At 33.9% G+C, this 21,308-nt stretch overlaps 2 protein-coding genes across 2 annotated transcripts; one reads left to right on the top strand and one right to left on the bottom strand.

Moving 5' to 3' along the window:
• Nucleotides 1-1,006: 1,006 nt before the first annotated feature.
• Nucleotides 1,007-6,134, bottom strand: LOC123665493 (gastrulation defective protein 1 homolog). Its single transcript, XM_045599788.1, has 4 exons — nucleotides 5,592-6,134; nucleotides 4,740-4,851; nucleotides 2,873-3,068; nucleotides 1,007-2,323 (listed from the first exon to the last, which is right to left on the bottom strand). Exons 1-4 carry the CDS (start codon nucleotides 6,132-6,134, stop codon nucleotides 1,195-1,197), a joined length of 1,980 nt encoding a protein of 659 aa, XP_045455744.1. The 3' UTR covers nucleotides 1,007-1,194.
• Nucleotides 6,135-6,933: 799 nt separating this feature from the next.
• LOC123665494 (digestive cysteine proteinase 1) lies at nucleotides 6,934-20,665 on the top strand. Its single transcript, XM_045599789.1, has 15 exons — nucleotides 6,934-7,066; nucleotides 7,182-7,269; nucleotides 10,514-10,619; nucleotides 11,636-11,759; nucleotides 12,453-12,588; nucleotides 12,722-12,837; nucleotides 13,336-13,450; nucleotides 14,296-14,376; nucleotides 14,763-14,884; nucleotides 15,763-15,864; nucleotides 16,152-16,278; nucleotides 17,648-17,753; nucleotides 18,986-19,075; nucleotides 19,306-19,403; nucleotides 20,295-20,665. Exons 1-15 carry the CDS (start codon nucleotides 7,006-7,008, stop codon nucleotides 20,479-20,481), a joined length of 1,659 nt encoding a protein of 552 aa, XP_045455745.1. The 5' UTR covers nucleotides 6,934-7,005; the 3' UTR covers nucleotides 20,482-20,665.
• The last annotated feature ends 643 nt before the right edge of the window (nucleotides 20,666-21,308 follow it).

Here is a 21,308-nt window from a genome sequence, read left to right as displayed (position 1 = left end):
TCGCAAGACCTTAATATCAATTTATCACTCACGCTGAGCCAACACAGCTCCATCTTCCAATGTGAGTGTTGCGAAAACCCACGCAGCCACCGCCGTCCTGTCAAAAGGCATTAGGGATTGCAACATCCGTATTCTGTTGGACAGCATGGCTGTACGTAAAGCACTAGGGAGCAATTCGACCAACTCTAGGCTTATATACGAATGTCATCAAACCCTGGAAGTATTAGCCTCAAATAATGAGGTTAATCCTCCAGTGGATAAAAGGACTTAGTGGATCACACGGAAACTGCTGCAAGACAGGGGCCCAATACAAAGGTTGCCGGCCCAATTCTAATGCTGCTACCATTTGGACAACTGCGCTCGTCGGTAAGGCAACACACACGTACAACTCATAATGGCCTTTGGGCAAACCAAACCGGCTGTAGACAGTCCAAAATGATACTCACGGAAGTATCACCGCACCTATCGTGCCGACTGCTCAGTCTTAACCGCTTGGACATCAGAATAGTTGTTGGCACGATTACCGGCCACATGGCACTTAATCACCGACTATCCATTATGAATGCAACGGACAGCCCTCTTTGCAGGGGATGTCTGGCTGCTCATGAAACAGCCGCTCACGTAATCCTGGAATGCGAGGGAGTAGCCGCACACCGGGCTACCATCCTTAAGGAAATAAGGACGCTCCGAGAAGCCGAGAAGGACGAAGCGAGAGGCTGGCTGAATTAGTCAGCCCTCTTTTCACGCATAATGGACCACCTTTGTGTCTAAATGCGGAAAACTGAGCCCAAAACAAACAAAACAATGCAATTATGTTATCAATACTAGTATTACGTACGTAGTATTTTAAATACCATGTTACAATTTTATACGATTCCGAAGGCGAAATCATCGGAGCTCTTGTAGCACCACAAAAAGATTAAAAAAAAAAAATAGAACTGCGAACAGATTATAAATATGTATGTATGATGAGTAGTATTTCTTGCAAAAAAAAAACTCCTAAAAAATTAATAAAACAGTATGTAATTAGTTAGAATATCAAGAGTAACAAAGGCTACTATTTATCCCCATGTTCCATGGAATTGATAATAACACGAAATGAACCGCAACACACAGCTATCCATAAGTACATAAGTTTGATAGGATTGTTTTAAGGTCTGATAAAAACTTCTGAAAAATAGGCAAATATAATGTTTAACCCTCCGATGTCTTCTGTTTTTTACTATCAGAAGGACCATCATCCCCTTCTTGAAATATCGGCATTGGTTGAGTTTTCTTATAAGCTGGAGCCACCCAGAATGGATTTTCTTCAGCTTCCTTTGCATACTTTAATATAGCCTCTCTTGGATCTTGTTCATCATCAACTCTCTTACTTAAACCGAGATTCCTTATCACGAAGGAACTTAAAGTACTACCCGATGCTGCAACTCTACCTCCCTGACCGGACGTGATTGGCAAATCTGGTCTTCTCGATTTAACCGGATCTAATCTATCTTTTTCCATTTTCTTCTTACTCGTTCTTAACTTTTCTTGTCTGAACAACGGTAACGCATGGGGTGTTATAATTTGCTGTGAGCTAACAACTTCCATTGATTGTTTCTTTCTATTGGTTTTGACAATGCAGAGCTTGGCTCCACGTAGACTTCTCTTATTATCATAGTAACATTTCACAATGCCGTTCCCGCATCCAACGAATATTTGATTTAACTTTGCATGCCACACTCCTTTGATAACGTGAGACTTGGTCACCTCAATGTGAGTAACTTTTTCGAACGTCTTTGCATTGTAAAATATAAGCCTACCCACATCTTGGTTTCTTTGTAAAGATTCTCCGGTGAAGACCATTGAATCGTCTGGACTGAAACTGCAGTCTGTTTGTTCGTACCTCGAGAAAAGACCACCAAAGACGTTTAACGGCTTCTTGAAGTTACGTAAGTCCCATAATTTCATGGTATCATCATTTCCACGACTGACTAGGAAGGATCCGAGATAGGAAAATGCTATACAAGATATTTCTGATTGCTTTTGATGTGCGTCACGTAAGAGAGATGTTGTGTTTACAAAATTCTTTCTATGATCCCACATTTGTATGGAACCGTCATAGCATCCGCATGCAACGGTATTGCCGTCTCTTGAAAAGGCACAAGAAGTAGGGTTGGTCTTCAAGCCTCCAGTCTGCCGTGGTTTTATAACAGATTTGTGCTGTTTGGGATTCTCTGTCAGCCATAATCTGAGTGTTCCGTCTTGGGAACAGGTCATGAATTCTTCTCGGATTTGTGGATGCCAACATCCACTGTTTAGTGTTGCTGTGTGACCTTTGGTCCTGTAAAAGTAAAAAAAAAATCTATCATACGAGTTTAGATATTTCATGGCAGTGTCATAATATAAGAAAAATTATTTGTGTTGTTTTGGCAATATTGGAAGCCTATAACTTAAACGAACAGGAATACTTTATGGTTACTGAATGTCATATCAAGTGATTAAGTACCATCATATATAGCTAAAAACGTCTATATCAACCATGTGAAACATTCGGCCCACCAGATAATGTGGTCTGCAAGCATGTTAAAACCGTTTAAAAAAAGATACCAAATACTTGGTAAAAAGTTAATGTTAGGAATTTTTAAAATTGATTTTACTTATGACTATTTTTAACAGGAATGATATTGGCCATTATAACATTAAACAATAACGTAAAAAGCGACATCATACCGACACAAAAATAAAAACTAAAATATTAATTAAAGTTACATCAATTACGACTCTTTTTATCTGGAATGATATAGGCCATATAGTCACTACAATGCAAAAAAAAAGCGACAATACCCTAACGTACTGCATGGGTAATACAAAACATTAAAATACAACATACCTAGCCATATCAGTAATATACTGATCCCCTTTAACACACTCGAGCACTTCAAAACCGTCTCTGTCAAGAACCTTGGCTTGTGCTGAACCACTGACCACTAAAATAGAGTCACCGGTCGCTGAATATTGTAATGCTTTGATGGGGTGATTCTCACATGGTTGGAGTGTACGGAAGGAGCGCATTGATGCATCCATGCCTGGAAAGTTAAGGCGAATAATTTAATTATACATCTATATATATGTCGGAGATAGTCATTAGTACGGAACGATAAAGGAAGTTTGGCGCGGTGTTCTGACGTGAAAAGACGTCGCACGTTTGAAAAGCAGTTTGAAAAATCAATTAAATGAAGATTGTGACATTGACGACGTGGTTTCTTTGCTCGATTATCCCACCATTCGCCCACATGATGTCTGACGATAAAACAATGCTGTTTGTTTTATGGTCAGGACAAGGTATAATAGAAAGTTAACAAAACATTGATATATTCACATACAGAATATAGCGATCCAATGTTTGCTGGTTCAACTAGTATTGTACATTACATTAACTGTTAGTCTTTTAACTGTACTTGTAAAAATTTGCAATTTGAAGCCCTAATTATTAGTAGTACACCAAGAATTTAGGTAGATAGTAGAAATTTATAAATGATTTTTTTGAACTGGAACTTTTTATTTATCTTCACTATCTACACCATTTCATACATATTTTTTGGCTAAATCTATCGCAGCTGGGGCCCCACCTTGCCCTGCTTGCGCCACCCAGATTCGAAGCTCCACTTGCATACCCACGTACACCCGTGTTAGTACACATCAAAAGTATATTTTAATAAGCGTAAATTATACATATATTTTTAACATTGTTATGACAATAATCCAAATTGGGCGTAGTCATTCACAAGTTATTCATGTACATGAACCGCAAAAAAAGGTCAGTTAGAAAATCTTCAATATTTCAAATATATAAAAATATGTACTCAAGCTTTTTATTATTAATACAAGTAAAATAATAATTGTGTTTGCTCGCAAACGAAAAAAAACCGACTTCAATTACATCGACGAGTAATACAACGTAGATCGACGAAAAAGTACTCAAGTAACTGCGCGTTATCAAAGATTACTCAAAAAGTAGTTATCAGATCTCGATAAAATTTATATGTGACCACATGACAAACATCAGCTTTCGATTTAATTAAAAATTATTAAAATCGGTACACCCAGTAAAAAATTATTGCCGATTTTCAAGAAGTTACCTCGATTTCTCTGGGATCCCATCATCAGATCCCGGTTTCCTTATCATGGTACTAAACTAAGGATATCTTCTTTCTAACAAAAAAAGAATTATCAAAATCGGTACACCCAGTAAAAAGTTATTGCGGATTTTCAAGAAATTCCATCAATTTCTCTGGGATCCTATCATCAGATCCTGGTTTCCTTATCATGGTACTAAACTAGGGATATCTACTTTCCAACAAAAAAAGAATTATCAAGTTATGCGGTATAATACAACGTAGGTCGACGAAAAAAGCGTCAAGTAAAAACGCATTATTAGATATAGCTCGAAAAGTAGTTGTTAGATCTCAAATAAATTTAAATGGGACCAATTGGCACACACCATCTTTCGATTAAAAGAAAATTTGTCGAAATCGCTCCACCCAGTGAAAAGTTCTGATGTAACATACATAAAAAAAAAAAAAAAAAATACAGTCGAATTGAGAACCTCCTCCTTTTTTGGAAGTCGGTTAATAAATGAAATTGCATAGTTATTCCAGTACTTTCGTAAAATGTAGATTGGTTAGTTGTGCCGTTTTCACGCATTTTAGTACTTTGTGCTGTTATGCGATATATAAATACAGTATTAAAGTAATTACCAGCGAAATCCCAAAATGACACTTCGTAGTCAATAGAACCTGTCGCTAATCGTGCACCTGATGGGTCAACCGCTACAGCTACCACGGCTTTTGTTCCATGTAACATTTCCACCTACAATTAAAAACAAGGAAAAAAGTTGTTAATTACCTTGAAATAACAAAATTAAATATATATATATAAATGGATGAATACTATTGTATGTTGGTATTTAGGAAGAATAGACTTGTGTCGAGAGATAATCATATTACTGAAACCCTTTATTTACATTCTATTTCTGTCTACAGGTTTGACCTAACTCTCTTCTTATAGTAAAAGTTTAACTGAGGTAGGGTACAGCATCCTGCTCAAAATCTGGAGCCACCCAACGCAAAGTAGCTACGTCCTCGACGTTACAGAAGATTGCAGCTAAATAATACTGCTTTCAAGCAGTGTTGTGTTCCTGTGGTGAGTAAGGTGAACTTCTGGGGGGAGGATTAGGGGCAAGGTTGGCAACGAGTTTGTGAAGCATCTAGTATTGTAATCGGTTACCGTCAGATGAGCCGTATGATTGTTTGTTGAGTTTTTGAGCTTTTGATTTTTTGAGCTTTGCTCTAGTTGTATAAAAATGACCTGCATTTCACCTATGTTCATTTGAGAAAAATATAATAAAATTTCTTTTAGTGTGATAGTTCATTTACCAAAAAAGGCTATATATAGCCTTTTCTGGTAAATGAACTATCACACTAAAAGAAATTTTCAATTTGAACCATTAGTTCCTGAGAATAGGCAGTTCAAACAAATAAACAAATTATTTAGCTTTTTAGAACATCAGTTTAGGTTTATTTAAAGCAATAATAACATATCGCACCCACCTCATGTGTATTTGGTATACGACTTTCCAATGTCATGTCTTCATCATCAGAACCACTGAGTTCGTCGTAACTGTCCTCATCACCTTTCGTTTTATCATCTTTACCTTCTGCTTTATCTTTATCTGGATCTTTCGTTAACAGGGACGACGGTACCGGCGGACCAAAAACTTCTTCATCACTTGAATCATCCTGTGGTTGATCTGGAGCACTATTATGAGCACTATCAGATTTTTCTTCGGAACTATTTGCGATATTCGCTTCCAATTTCTTTCTGTTCGCTTCCTGAGCCGCGATTTTTGCTTGTTTTATCATTTCCTCAACGTCGATGTTCTTTGCTTTCTTACCAAAGTTCTTGATGCCCATAACTTGGTGAACATGCTGGCTCTCTAGGTCTTCGGCAATTTCTTCAATATCTTTTTGTTCCTGGATGGGTGTTCGGCCGAACGTACCGAAACCAGTCGTCGAAGCATCGCCAGAATCGTGTGATGAGGTTTTGTTTATGTTGAAACTAATTTTTCCGAATGAAATTTGTTTTTTGCTCATTTTTAATAATGAAGAGTAATAAGAAGTAATGAATTTAAATTAGTAGTATAATCTTATTTCTTTTAAATTTTGATTTATATACGATATAAATATAAATCAATAAATGCCGCAATTTCTGTACAGAACCAGTGATTTTACTGACTTTGACAGACTATTAGAAATTGTACAATATTTAGGTACCTAACTTTTCCTAATCTCCTTGTTGTTTTTATTTCTTAAATGTTGCCACTACTAAAAATTAAATATTAGTAAGCTATAGGACAATTTTACACTATCGACTTTTTTGATTTCAGTTATTTTTTTAATATTTCCACAGAATATTAAGCAGTATGGGCTGTCGTCATTGTGAAACTATTTAAGTATTTTGTTTTATGACTCATTTACAAGTGTTTTGAATTAGATTAGAATAAATGCGTAGCTTCCGATTATTATTTGTCTTTGTTAAATATTATTACTTAAGAACACTTTTACAAAAAAATACCGCATTCATCGATTAACGTTTTTTTTTTAATAAAAGGATAAATCAATAATATACTTTTATTTATATGGATGAAAAGATAAATATCATAAAACTTAATGGCTAAATGTACGTGACAATATATCACGCGGATGACTAACATTTACTTATTTTTTTAAATAACGTAATACCTGTTTTCTTTCATACACTAGTTTATTTTGTCAATAAAAATTATTTTTTGAATTATTTAAATTTTTAAACAACAACGTTAAATCTAAAAACAATATGATAAAAATAATAATAATGTATTATGTGAAGGTACCTTAATATGAAAGAATTTTGTAGCTATTTAATAGCTAATGTCATTCCTATTGTCATTCTGATCAAAGCGGTTCGACTAGGTGCTTGTTCAGAATGTTTGTTTGTGCAATTTTATGTATTTTCATCGGCTCTACATTAGGATATGTGGATAAAGGTAAGGAATTTATTAAATTTAATATTTATTAACTATTAAAAATAAGAATTGTTTAAAGAAGTTGTTACTATAGAAAATATAATACTCAGTTTTTTGTTATTCTTTTCTGTTTTAGATTCTCCGCCGCAATGGAGCAGCGTATATACCGTTAAAGGATTGCTAAATATTCCTTACGCAGAACTCCACGAACCATTCTACGCTTGGTGAGTGATTATTAAGGCAGTTTTAAACCTGCTTGCTGCTAAATTCTTATACAACGAAAAAAAAAATATGAGGAACAAAATTATTACATGTCTACATATTTTAATTTAAAAAAATGTAAGTTAATTAAAAATAAGAATTACCTACTGCCTGTTCTGTTCATCTATCTGGCACAAACAAATTATGATGATTCAATTTGTGTAATTAACTACATACATACCTATTATTATTTGCCTTGTATACAATATTATATCAATAATGTTAGCAGGTCAATGCAGTGATTTGAATAAGCATTTTCTTTGCATTTTATTTTTAGCCATACATTATTAATAAGTGCATTTGTAATATAAATACTAAAAAAATGTAAAAAGCATACCTATATGAATTATTATATATATATATATATATATATATATATATATATATATATATATATATATATAATTATTATTATATATATATATTATTATATTATAAATTCTTTAGTCATGTCCTTTTCATGCTAGAGGTTGTCTGGAAGAGATCGCTCTTTTAGCGATAAGACCGCCTTTTGTACATGTCTATATTTTCTTTTACGGTGTAAAATTTTTCTCTGATAGTGTACAATAAAGAGTATTTGTATTGTATTGTATTGTATGAATATTAGAAACACTTTTTAAATAATAACTTATTACAAAAATTGATTACAGCTTAACCAAGACTTCCAAAAAAATATTTAACTATTTATCAGTATCAAGACGTGTCTTGGACTATCAAATTAAAAAAAAAATAATAATAATTAGTCACATTAATTAAAAAAATAATTAGTCACATTAATAAAAATAAAATAATTAATTAGTCACATTAATTTAAAAAAATAATTGGTAACTCATATTATATACCTACATATAACATTGATTGAATTAATTCTTTACAAAATAAGTCTGCTGTTTGAATAAATTATTTAAAACACATTGAGTATAATCATTATGACTTATTGTTTTCATTATAATTTGAACTTAATCTATAGTTCATGTTTGTTCTTGATAAGCTGGTATTTATACCTAATATTGTTTTTGTCTTTTAATCTATAGAAATAAATATAAAGTATGTGTAACAAAATGGTTATCAGAGGCTGTTCACATAAATAAAGACTTATTTTTTTTATCTTATAATATTATTTACACATTTAATAATAAATGTTATATTATACCAGCTACTAACATGATGTTATACTACTAATATTATATTATTGTGTAATAACACAGCAAACTGTACTGGCATTTTTTTTGAGTGTGTCAATTTTCTCTCCGTAAAACTCATCCAAACACACGGACCAAAATTACCAATTTGCTGCAGTCGTTCATTAGTTATGTGCATAAAAGTATTTTAGAAAATAATTTTTATTTAATTTTAATGTGTTGGTTGTATGTAGAACTTGTACACATAATGGACGTATTTTTTTTTTCTATCCAGTGTGTGTGTATTATTTATATTAATGACAAAGATGATTTCATGATATGACTAAAGTTATAACAAGACATTTTTTAAAGAGTAACTACTGAGTTTCTTTGTGATTGTTCTCTGCAGATACTACATAATAATTATATATATTAATATTAATTACTAATACGCTAAGGTTAATATGTTTGCATCCCTTTCGCGTAAATTATATTTATTTTTTTATAGATAATTGCTTGATCTATCGGCATCCATAACTAAAAAATTTAAACTATTGAAAAGGAAGGTCAGGTATGCTTTAAGAAGAAGGAAGGCTAATTTTTTTTCTCAAATGAACGGCCCAACTAGTAGTAATAATAATAATAATAAAGACGTTTATTCACCAAGAATAAAAAAACAAAAGTCTTCTTAGTCGTTACAGAGACTTTAGAAAAAATGCTGGTGAAAAGGTCGTAGACTCAGCTTATAGCTGCTTTTCAGTCCGCACCTTTACAAATGCTGCCAGCACAGGACGTTAGATTTACATTTAAAAACTAAATATACTAAATAGTGGTAGCTTCACTTTAATTACACACGTACAGACAGGTACAGAAGTACTGTTGACGCCTATTTGAACAAAGTAGTTTTTAATTTTGATTGTATCACATTTAACCTATATCAAAGGGATTGCTTAACATAGTTTTCATCACAGCATGTTAGGATATTTTTATATTCTGATTATATTTAATTGATGATTAATTGATGTTATGATGATGTTATGATTGATGTTTGATTGAAATTTAATTGATGATGATACTTGACTTATACGTCATATGAGAGTAGTTTTTTAATCATTATATACATTCAGTTATATTATATTACAAGCAGCACAAGCTTTTGTACTGTCGTCCTAGTGTAAAATGTATTAATATGTAGTTTTTAATTACTACGTTTATTTGTTTTTAACCGATTTCCCAAAAAGGAAGTTCTCAATTCGATTGTATTTTTTTATGTATGTCATCTCAGAACTTTTGACTGGGTGGATCGATTTCGAAGAATTTTTTTTAAGCGAAAGGTGGTGAGGTTTCATGTGGTCCCATTTAAATTGAATTTTATCGAGATCTGATAAATTACTTTTTAAGTAATCTTTGATAGCGCGTATTGACTTTACTAGTTTTTCGTCTACTTACGTTGTATAACTTGCCGATGTTATTGAAGTCGGTTTTTTTTTCGTTTGCTAGCGTTTGCTAGAGATTATATTTAACGGTTATTGAACTTTTTAATTGTATTTTACAACAATGGAAGTAAATTAAACTTAATTTTATGTATTCTTAGCTGACCCAGTTAACTTCGTAACGCCATATGTTTTTTTTTTTTTAATAAATTGATTTTCTATTATACACATTTTCTATTATACCTTGTCCTGATAATAAAAAACTAAATACGACACATCCAATTTGGCGCAGTCAACTTCAAGTTAATTTGGCGCATCCAATTTAGTGCATGACTATCATCTAAAGTAACTGATAATCTATCAGGCAGTTTGATCATCAGGAGGTGAAATAGATCCAGAGATTGTTGTATAGATAATCTTTATATCTATACTAATGTTATAATGCTGAAAAGTTGTTTGAACGCGCTAATCTCAGGAAATACTGCTTCGAATAGAAAAAATATTTTTGTGTTGAAAGTCCATTTATCGAGGAAATTTATTATGTGCTATTTATATTTCTCTATATTTATATTTATGTAAGTTTCTTTTATCAAATTAATGTAGGGTACAGGTAGTATTATATATTTTTAAAAAGTGTTCGTCTTTGTTTGCAGGTTCGACAGTCAAAATGGCAAATCCCGTATCGACTACTACGGCGCCATGGTTAAGACTTACCAAATGTCATCGTCTGTTTATCCGCAATATGGCACTTCGATTAAGGTAAGATTATATAAATATAATTTAATATGTAATATAATATATATATAATACATATTAGTTGACTGGAAAAAAAGTGTTTTGCCGCTAAACGCTATTAAAAAATAGATGTTGGTGGTAGAAGGGTGAAAATTTAGGGTTGAATGTATTTTTTAATGCCAAATAAAAAAACAATGAAAAATAATATATATAATTTATCGTGAAATTAAAACATTTATCTTCTATCGTTATAAATTAAAATGGATCGCTTAAATGTATGTACGCGCATCTATTTATTGCATTGTTTGTGTAAAAAACAAAAATATGAAAAAAAAAAATGAAAAAAAATCATGAAAAAAATTTCTTTTTAAATTTTTTTGGTGGTACGAAGTTCGCCGGGTCAAGTAGTTGATTAATCTTCTTACGTAGTAACATTAAAGAAAAAACATCGAAGTCATTGACCTACATGTTAGTGCGCTCTTGCACGTCGGATTGTGTAGACTAATAAAAATAATAAGCAAAAAAAAATTAACATTTAATTTTGATTAAAAATGTAGCATTTATCAAAAATTTAACTGGATTTTATTTAAACTGACGTTAAATGAATATTTTTTGGTTTACGTAGATTTACAAATACCTACTAAAAAGTTAAATTGTTTTAAAATTTAATATACTGTTTTGGCATACATTTTTAAGTACTAATTGAGTTGTTTAAATATCACATTAAAATATATTTACCAACAAAATCAAATCAAAAATATTTTTGTTTCGGATATTCTATTTATTGATGAAGGCTATTGTTGAAGGCTACAGTTAATTGAAATCGTTTTATTGATATATGTATTTTGACAAATGCGATCATAAAAGAAATGTAGTGGCATCAAAATTATGCAGAAGTAGTAAAAAACGGTTACTGCCTTGTTACCTAAGCACGGTAGCATTGGTCAAGGAACATGTCTTACACTGATGAGTCACTATTCTCTTAACGCAAACAATTTTGACGATTCACGTAAAATGGAATGTTACAATTTTTATCACAGATAGCTCCTGTGACAACAGAAAAGTTCTTGAACCACGAGACCTGTCTCCAAGTGAACGGGACCAGCGATGAGAGCATCAAAATACAGTCAGTGTTGCCAGATATGTCCGACTTTAAATATATCGGTGAGTTTATTATTATCATACGCGCGCATGTGTGTGTTAGTGTATGTTCGCATGCGTGCGTGATATATAATTTTCATTTTTTATATTTAACAACGACGACGCGTTGGTGCAACGGTAACAGCACTGGTTTGTGGCTGTTGCGCTGGCGGTTGCGGGTTCGATCCCCGCACATGACAAACATTTGTATTGGCCATACAGGTGTTTGTCTTGGTCTTGGTGTTTGTGAAGTCCTTGTGGGTTTCTCCACCGTGCCTCGGAGACGTTAAGTCATCGGCCCCGTTTGTTATTATGTACAACTGATAACGATCGTTACTCATAGTAGAGAATATATCCGCCAACCCGCATTGGAGCAGCGTGGTGAATTAAGCTTTGATCCTTCTCCTACATGGGGAAAGAGGCCGATGACCAGCGGTGGCATATTACAGGCTGAAGCAATACTTAACAAATACCTCACTTCAACAGCCCCATCTACATTGAAGTTCTGTGTTGGATGTAGAACCAGATTGGCGCTCTGGCCCATTGATAATGTCTCTGATAGACTATCAGTAACGAACGTTCGAGATAAACTTTATCAGAAACGGGTAATATGCCCTTAGCATGCAAAAGTCGAAAATTATAGTTTATTGAAACTGCCCTCACTATGAGAAAGGTTAAATACTTAGATTACTAAACCCTATCCTTATGATGGTCCAGGCACGGAAACAATGCAAGACTCTGACACATCAAAATGGCGCATGGTTCAAACGATCGGCGACAAGGTCAACAAATACACAATGTGGGTCAAATATAGAAAGAGTTTGAGAGGATCAGCCGTAGCTATTCCCGTCAGGTACGTTGTGAACTTTATTTTGAACTAGCTGACCCCACAGACCTATCCTATCTTGTAAATTTAAAATATCTTTTCGAGCAATTATTTTAATCTTTCCCCTTGTTACTAAGAAATTTGTGTATTATATTTACAGGTACGAGATGAAAGGCTTCAATTCCCTCCTGGGTTCCCACTACGACCATTACTATATCGACTACGATGACTTCAATGTGGACGAGATTGATCAAGATGTGTTCAAAGTTGATCCAAGTAGGTTAATTGATTGTAAATAATTGTTTTCTAATGTTTACGCGAATATCGCTCATTATAATGAAATGAGGGAGGTCCTCCCGTGACCATGGTTGCTGTAAAGTATCCGAAACGTCGGGCATCTAAAATATTTAATGAACCGCGACACGATTGCAAATAACTTGGTAAAGAATTTATAAAAAAGTACGGAAAAATGGAATGCATTATTTTAACTTTTACACGACGCTTAGGCGCAGCGGTCACAGGAGTAACTGTTGCTCTGGTGGTCGTGGGTTCGATCCCCGCAAATGGTGAACATTTGTATTGGCCATACAGATATTTGTCGTGGTCTGAGGGTTGTGCTTGTGTAGTTTGTTTCTGGACAACCGACACAGGAGTAAATTATAGTGGGCGGTTTATTAATATTATATAATTTGTTTAATTATTATTTTTATACTTTGTATTATTATGCCCAGTTGTTTGTCCCATACTTTAGGATTTACGTAATATTTTTTACAGGTTTCAAGTGTGTGAATTTCCCCGGTCCCGGTTCCCGTCACTTCGCCACCTTCAACCCGATGAAAGAGTTCGTGCATCCCGTTCATGATGCTCATGTTGATGACGAGTTTGATAGGTATGGAATTATATTTATTTCTGATCCGCCATGTTGGATTTGCGATGACGTCACTTGTTATAAAATTCTACTAGAATTGACGGACAGACAGAGGTAGAGATTAGACATATTATGGTTTTATTAGACAAGATAATGTTTTTCTGATTATACTTTTGTATTAGTTACACATAGAAAAACATGCTGAAAACATTTTTTTTTTAACATGCAAAATATGACATACTCTACATGCGTATAATATGAAAAAACTGTGCGAGCGTAAGCTAAAATATAATTCTAAATTTATAAATTTAACATAAATTAAAAGTAAAAAGCTTTTTAAAAAAAATAGCTTTTATTTGAATGCGCTAAAACGAAAAAAAAAAAATTACTTTAAAACTTTTCCTATCTACTTATAAAGTCGTTACATAATTCATATGACAGAAAAGCTTGTCACGAGATTTTAGTACTCGTATTTTCTTAGCTTGAAAATTGTAGTAGTTAAAATCAACTACCTCAAGTTATTTAATTTACTTGTCTATCTGGAGAAACATGCATACATACACACATACATACATTGCAAGTTAAATAGAGTCATTTCATTTGATACCCATATTGTAGAAGTAAATTAAAAATAACTAGTCCGCCATCTTAGATTAGCCGCCATGTTGGATTTAGAATGACGTCACAAAGTTAACAATGCATTGTCATTCCAATTGAACTAGTATACAAAATTTCAGCTCAAATGCTTGAAGATATCTGCTTCAAACTTGAGTTGCAAGATGTCACCCAAACTTACATACATACATACATACATTGCAAGTTAAATAAAAGCTTGTAAAGATAATAATAATCTATAAATATTGCAGGTTTAAAATGAAGCACAACAAGCAATATTTGTCTGAGATCGAAAACGCAAAAAGGATAAACATCTTCAGACAGAACCTAAGGTAACAATTTTATTCTCTCAAATTAAATGTACTTTGTATGTGTGTACTGGGTAACATTTTACTGGGTGTATCGATTTTGATGATTCTTTATCTGAAAGCTAATGCTTGTCGTGTGGTCCCGTTTAACTTTGAGAGTAATTTTTTGGCTATCATGAGTTATTTACGCACGCTTGACTTGAGGAGTAAGCTGGTGAATGTTCACTCATTCACGAGAGCGTTACGAAAAGTGTGATCGGGCGAGGCGAACGGCCACTCATAGCCAGTTACGTTTCGTATATCTAAGACACAGTGCAGGCCTATTGTGCAGAAGTTATACTTTAGTTGTGTGGTCTAAATTTTGTTTGCTATATTTTCTAGTAATAACCAATAAGCTATCAATTGAACAGATTCGTCCACTCTACCAACCGGGCTCGTCGTGGCTTCACGCTGGCCGTGAACCATCTCGCCGACCGTACAGACGATGAGTTGGCCGCGCTTAGAGGCCGACGGTTCTCCGGACCTAACCCCGGTGAGACATATTATATATTCTTTATTGCACTAGGCCAGGGGCTCCCAAACTTAGGTTAGGCTTTAGATTAAGAACCGTGAATTATGTAAGCTCAAAATTTGACCATTTAACGGCATAATTTCGTTACAAAAAAAAAACCCTAACCTATCTAACTTCAAAATGCGGTTCTAAATCTAAAGCCTAGACCAAACTTATTTTGTCTAATGCCCACTAAGAGAATAAATTATTTTATAGTGCCCTCTTTGAGAGTCGAGAGTCCTTATAGATTAATCTTATTTTACCCTTCACTTCTTTTAACCTTTAGTACTGCAGCGCCCACAAGAGGGCGTTATCGCCCACTTTGGGAAACACTGCACTTGGTAATTTTACAATAGTCTTTATAATATAGGAAGTTGGCTAGGGCGAAGTTATCTCTAAAAGAGTTCTCTACCAGTCAACCCATGGTGGTGAGAGATGATGTGAATGCAGGGCAAAATAGTACAGGAATAGAAGGGTAATAATTCACATACTTACATAAATCATCATCGTCATCATCATCATCATCATCATCATCATCATCATCATCATCATCATCATCATCATCATCATCATCATCATCATATACACATCTCATACATCTATAATGAGTATTAGTGTTTACTCCTTAAAAAACGGTATGACGCCTATAGTTAGGATACTACCAATACCGGTACCACCAGTAGTATTTGCTAAGAAAGAGGGGGTTCCAGCCTTGATATTTCACGTAGTAATTCAAAAATATAGTTTTAAATTATTTCTTGTAAAGAGAATGTTTTAATTAACATCTGTTAGTTTAAAAAATGTTATTTGCTAGGCACCTTAGTCGGCTATTAAATAAATTTTAATCTGTGTTTTATAAGGTCTCCCATTCCCCTACGGCGAGGTCGAGCTAGAGGAAATGAGTAACAAGTTACCTCCCGAAATGGATTGGAGGCTGTTTGGAGCTGTTACACCTGTTAAGGGTAAGAGTTTACTGTCTCCTCGTTTCACGGGGTTTTATCTTTATACGTCTCGATTTCTTAGGATTTTCGGGTAGTACAATTTAAATTCTGACAATTTGTTTACTTGTGCGGGTAAATGTCAATAAGTTAAATATCGCTAAGTCTACAAGCTGATTCGTATTATTCTTAAAAAAATATTATGAACTCAAAAAGTGTTGTTACTATAACGAAGTATTATTAAGTCGAGAAAATCGAACGCGTCGTCCAAAATATGTGTATAAAGACGTATCGTGACGTGTGATGTACAGACCAGTCGGTGTGCGGGTCCTGCTGGTCGTTCGGCACGGTGGGCGCGGTGGAGGGCGCGCTGTTCCTGCGCAACGGCGGCCACCTCGTGCGCCTCAGCCAGCAGGCGCTCGTCGACTGCTCCTGGGGGTGAGACGCTTACCGCCTACTACCTACCACCTACTACCTACCACCTACCACCTACTACCTACCACCTACTACCTACCACCTTCTACCTACCACCTACTACCTACCACCTTCTACCTACCACCTACTACCTACCACCTACTACCTACCACCTATTACCTACCACCTACCGCCTAATACCTACCACCTACTACCTACCACCTACCACCTACCACCTACTACCTACCACCTAATACCTACCACCTAATACCTACCACCTAATACCTACCACCTAATACCTACCACCTACTACCTACCACCTACTACCTACCACCTTCTACCTACCACCTACTACCTACCACCTTCTACCTACCACCTACTACCTCCTACCACCTACTACCTACCACCTATTACCTACCACCTACCGCCTAATACCTACCACCTACTACCTACCACCTACTACCTACCACCTACTACCTACCACCTAATACCTACCACCTAATACCTACCACCTAATACCTACCACCTAATACCTACCACCTACTACCTACCACCTACTACCTACCACCTACTACCTACCACCTACTACCTACCACCTACCACCTACCACCTATTACCTACCACCTACCACCTAATACCTACCACCTACTACCTACCACCTACTACCTACCACCTACTACCTACCACCTGCTACCTACCACCTACTACCTACCACCTGCTACCTACCACCTATTACTGACAATCTTGGTAAATCCGCCAACCTACCACATATCACCTACTTCTACCCACCTACCATTAACATCTTACCACTAACTAGCTAGTCACCACTCACAAATTACTTTTTATATAAATATAATCTATATGGAATTACCGTGATTATCATTTTGAAACTCATTACTAAAACTACACTTAACTTGAACTTAAACCGATATTTCGGTGACGTTGCAGATGCCAGGCTGTATTATAACTTACTTATGAGTTATTACTTATTTACAGCTTCTTGACCCCTTCTTGTTGTGCTTGTCACTTACATTCCGCAGTCACAGTCTATGATATCCTAATTATACGTTATAAAATCAATTCTACATATCATAATTATAGTAATTTGACCTGATTTCTATGTTGTGTTCATGTAATTAATTTCAATTGAATTACTCAATAGTATTATTGAATTAATGAAAAGATAAATATATTGACGTTTTGGCGCAACGGTCACAGCACTGGTTTGTGGCTATTGCGCTGGCGGTGTCGGGTTCGATCCCCGCACATGACAAACATTTGTATTGGCCATACATTATGTTTGCCGTGGTCTGAATGTTTGTGCAGTCCTTGTGGGACTGCACATTCGTGTTTCTTTAATTTTATTAATAAATTTAATACATCCGTTTTACAGTTTCGGTAACAACGGCTGCGACGGCGGTGAGGACTACAGGGCGTATCAGTGGATCATGAAGCACGGTCTGCCGACTGAGGAGGACTACGGCGGGTATTTGGGACAGGTGACCATTTTTATTTTATTTATTTATTTATTTAATATTAACACTAATAAGACATGCACTAATAAAATCAGAAAATGAACATATTTTTACAAAAATATTAAGTATAAGTGTTCCTTTAGTTAAAGGTGTTACACATATTTTGGAAAAAAGAAAACAGATGACATACAAATAATGTTATAAAAAAAGAATTCATATTAAATTAAATCACTAAAAAAAGACTATATTTCACCGATATAAATAATTAAAATATTACACATACTTAAAAATCTATCATTAACCTTTTGAACGCCAAAGTCACCTATACTTGACAAGGGCTTGCGAGCACTGTGCGCCAACGACGTCTATAGGCGACAAAAATATTAAATAAAATTATTAAACAAATATTTCTAGTATTTTAATTCAACGTTTCTCATAATAGAATATCCCCGCAACATTTGAGTATAAAAAATAAGTCTGTTAGAACTACACGTACTGAGAAACATTGAAATAAAAACATGCATTTTTATTCCACGTAAGTGATATGTCCAGAAAGCCGAAGTCGCCTATAGTTGACCATTTAATGATATACAATTTATGCCTTGGCGTACAGGGGACGGGAATGGATTTGAGGTGTGGTGCTCAAAAGGTTAAAAGTTATCATTATTGAAAAATAAATAAGGAATTTTAAGGATCTTAATTAATAATCATAATCTATACATATAATAAAATGGTAGGAAAGTCAAAACTGTACATTGAATATTTTTTTTAAAGAATACTTGGGGTGTGATCTACAATCGATACCGAAGCCAAAAATATAGTTTTTAGAATTTTTGTCTGTTTGTCTGTATGTATGTCCGGGATAAACACAAAAAGAACCGCATGGATTTACTTCAAATTTGGCACGAATATTATTAAGAAGTCGGGTTAATATATAGGCTACATATTATCATGCTGTCACCTACCAGGAACGAGCAGTGAACCTTTATTTCCTCAACGCATTCTGTAACAACGTGTAATCTAACGACGCATATTTGAATGTTGTTGTTATTATGTTAATAACCATGTCATTAAGCTAGTTTCACACTATAAATAAAGACATTCTGTAGTATATTTAGTATCAGCATTGCATCTGTGCGCAGCCGGGGCGGGTCGCTAGTAATACAAATAAAATACAACAAAAAGAACTTACAAAATGATATAACCCGAAGATCATCCTACTATCTATTAGTTATACTTTATACGTTTTGTTTCAGGACGGCTACTGTCACATTGATAATGTCACATTGGTGACAACAATCAAGGGATGGGTCAACGTTACCACCAAAAATGAGAATGCCTTGAAGGTATGTTGGGAACAATAAGTGCTAACGTAGGCAATTGCTTGAATATTTATAATGTCTGAAGTATTTTGCAAAAAATAGTTAGTATAAAAGAATAATTAATAATTATAAAAAAATTAAAACCTTTAATATTTTGTTTCAAATTATGTGTAAATTAATTGTTCTAGTAAAGAAATATGTATTCTACAAATAAAGGATATAAATAATAATTTTTATAATTTATTTCATAACAGCTGGCGATTTTCAAGCATGGACCGATATCGGTGGCTATCGACGCTTCACACAAGACCTTCAGCTTTTATTCCAACGGAGTGTACTATGAACCTCAATGGTGTGTATGGGTAAAATTTTATATTAGTATTATAATAATCGCGTTTTATTAACCCTGATATAACTTAACCTGCCCGTTGCCAACCCGCAGTGGAGCAGTGTGGTAGATTAAGCTCCAATCCGTCTCCTACATGGAGAAAGAGGGATAGCCCTAGGCATAGGCCTAGCAATGGGATGTACAGACTGAATCTTATAATATCGTATCGAAGAAGTTTATGTTGAATGTTATCAACTACGGCTCTGACGTAATGGTGCGTGTGCCAATTCTTCGGAGTGGATATATGCATTTATACAAATATTTATTTCCGGTCTGGTTTCTCTTCTTTCTTCTTCTTTTAAAGTCTGTGGGTCTTTCCACTGTGCCTCGGAGAGCACGTTAAGCATTTGATCCCGGTTGTTATCATGTATTCCTGATGGCGATTGTATCTTATAGTAGGGAGTATATCCACAAACCCACAGTGGAGTGGTGTTGTGGATTAAGCTCTGATCCGTCTCCTACACGGGGTAAGAGGCCTATGCCCAGCAGTGGGATATTACAGGTTGAATCATGATCGCGATTGTAATAGTTTCAATAAAATTTCTTTCACAAATAAAAAATATTAAGGTATTGTTTGATTTAACAATTTTTAATGCATTATTTGTTATTATTAGGTTACCCCTATAACTTTATCTTTATTTGTAGTACCAGATTTCACAAGTTTTAGTGTAATTTATTATAGCCTAAAAACTTTCCTTTTATATAAGATCAGTCTTTTAAAAACTTTTGATGTTTAAATTGAGTTACCACAGATAAAAGTTCACTGTATGTGTCGTTTTTGTGGGTTAATATTTATTTTTTATCAGACTTCAAAATATTTTTTATCTGTTATCTCACAATTTTAATTTGTTTCAGTAAAAATCAAGTGGACGAATTAGACCACGCAGTCTTGGCGGTCGGCTACGGTGTTCTAAATGGTCAGAAGTATTGGCTGATCAAGAATTCATGGTCTAACCTATGGGGAAATGATGGTTATGTACTTATGTCTATGAAAGATGATAATTGTGGTGTCCAGGCGGCTCCCACTTACGTGTTAATTTAGATTGACAATAACAGTGTGTATGTCAGCTACGACATGCAACTGGAGTTAACTCCTTAGAATTTAAACTCCAAAAAAAAAAGGTAGAAAGGAGGTTTTTATGTGATAAGAAAACTATTTTTTTTTTTTATGAAATAATAATATGTAACTAATAGGCAGATAATAAAGAATCTCATATTATGCTCTCTTTATGCAATTATGTTTTGCAATTATTATTCGAGTGTAAAAGAGAAAGCTATATTACGAAAAGAGAAGGTAAATTCTATATTTATGTCTTATAAATTTTAACTAATTTTTTTAAATGTTTTTCTAAAATATTATTAATTAACTTCGCGTTTTCTTTTTCTTATTAACTATAAAAAGTTAATATTATATTATTATTTTTGTTCTTAATATAAAAAAAGGGAAATAATCCAATAGCGCTATGATAATAGGCTGTGTCTCATTTTATGCCTTGTAAAATAATTTTAAGCAAATTATAATATATTCATAGCTAAATATCTAACATATCAGATTATAGAAAAAAATATACTCTCAATGATGATTATTTAAAAAAAAAATTCTCGAAAATGGCTTTTTATTTGTATTATTTTTAAGAATGTTTGTAGAATTATAATAAAGATCTTAAAATTAAATAAGTTAGTTTTATTCTGTGTTACCGTGCTATAAATGAATTTATATACCTATGTAGAATATTTATATAGTTATTGTTGGTCAAAACATTAATTTGTCAATATGTCGATGAAATACAAAGTATAGTTTATTGGAGTTCAGAAAGTACTTGGTAATTTAGAACGTTTAAATTAACCAAGTAATTAAAGCGAGTGTGA

The sequence above is a fragment of the Melitaea cinxia genome, chromosome 24 (genome assembly GCF_905220565.1).
Source record: "Melitaea cinxia chromosome 24, ilMelCinx1.1, whole genome shotgun sequence".
In the NCBI taxonomy this organism is placed as follows: domain Eukaryota; kingdom Metazoa; phylum Arthropoda; class Insecta; order Lepidoptera; family Nymphalidae; genus Melitaea; species Melitaea cinxia.
This window is presented reverse-complemented; position numbering and strand designations above follow the sequence as displayed.

Excerpts from the sequence above, each read along its gene's own strand:
- LOC123665493 (XM_045599788.1), bottom strand. The coding sequence starts at position 6,134 with ATGAGCAAAAAACAAATTTCATTCGGAAAAATTAGTTTCAACATAAAC. Across the intron at positions 3,069-4,739 it reads GTCATTTTGGGATTTCGCTG|GCATGGATGCATCAATGCGC; the intron begins GTAATTACTTTA and ends TTAACTTTCCAG. Across the intron at positions 2,324-2,872 it reads TATATTACTGATATGGCTAG|GACCAAAGGTCACACAGCAA; the intron begins GTATGTTGTATT and ends TTACTTTTACAG.
- LOC123665494 (XM_045599789.1), top strand. The coding sequence starts at position 7,006 with ATGTTTGTTTGTGCAATTTTATGTATTTTCATCGGCTCTACATTAGGA. Across the intron at positions 16,279-17,647 it reads CTCGTCGACTGCTCCTGGGG|TTTCGGTAACAACGGCTGCG; the intron begins GTGAGACGCTTA and ends TCCGTTTTACAG. Across the intron at positions 19,404-20,294 it reads GTGTACTATGAACCTCAATG|TAAAAATCAAGTGGACGAAT; the intron begins GTGTGTATGGGT and ends AATTTGTTTCAG.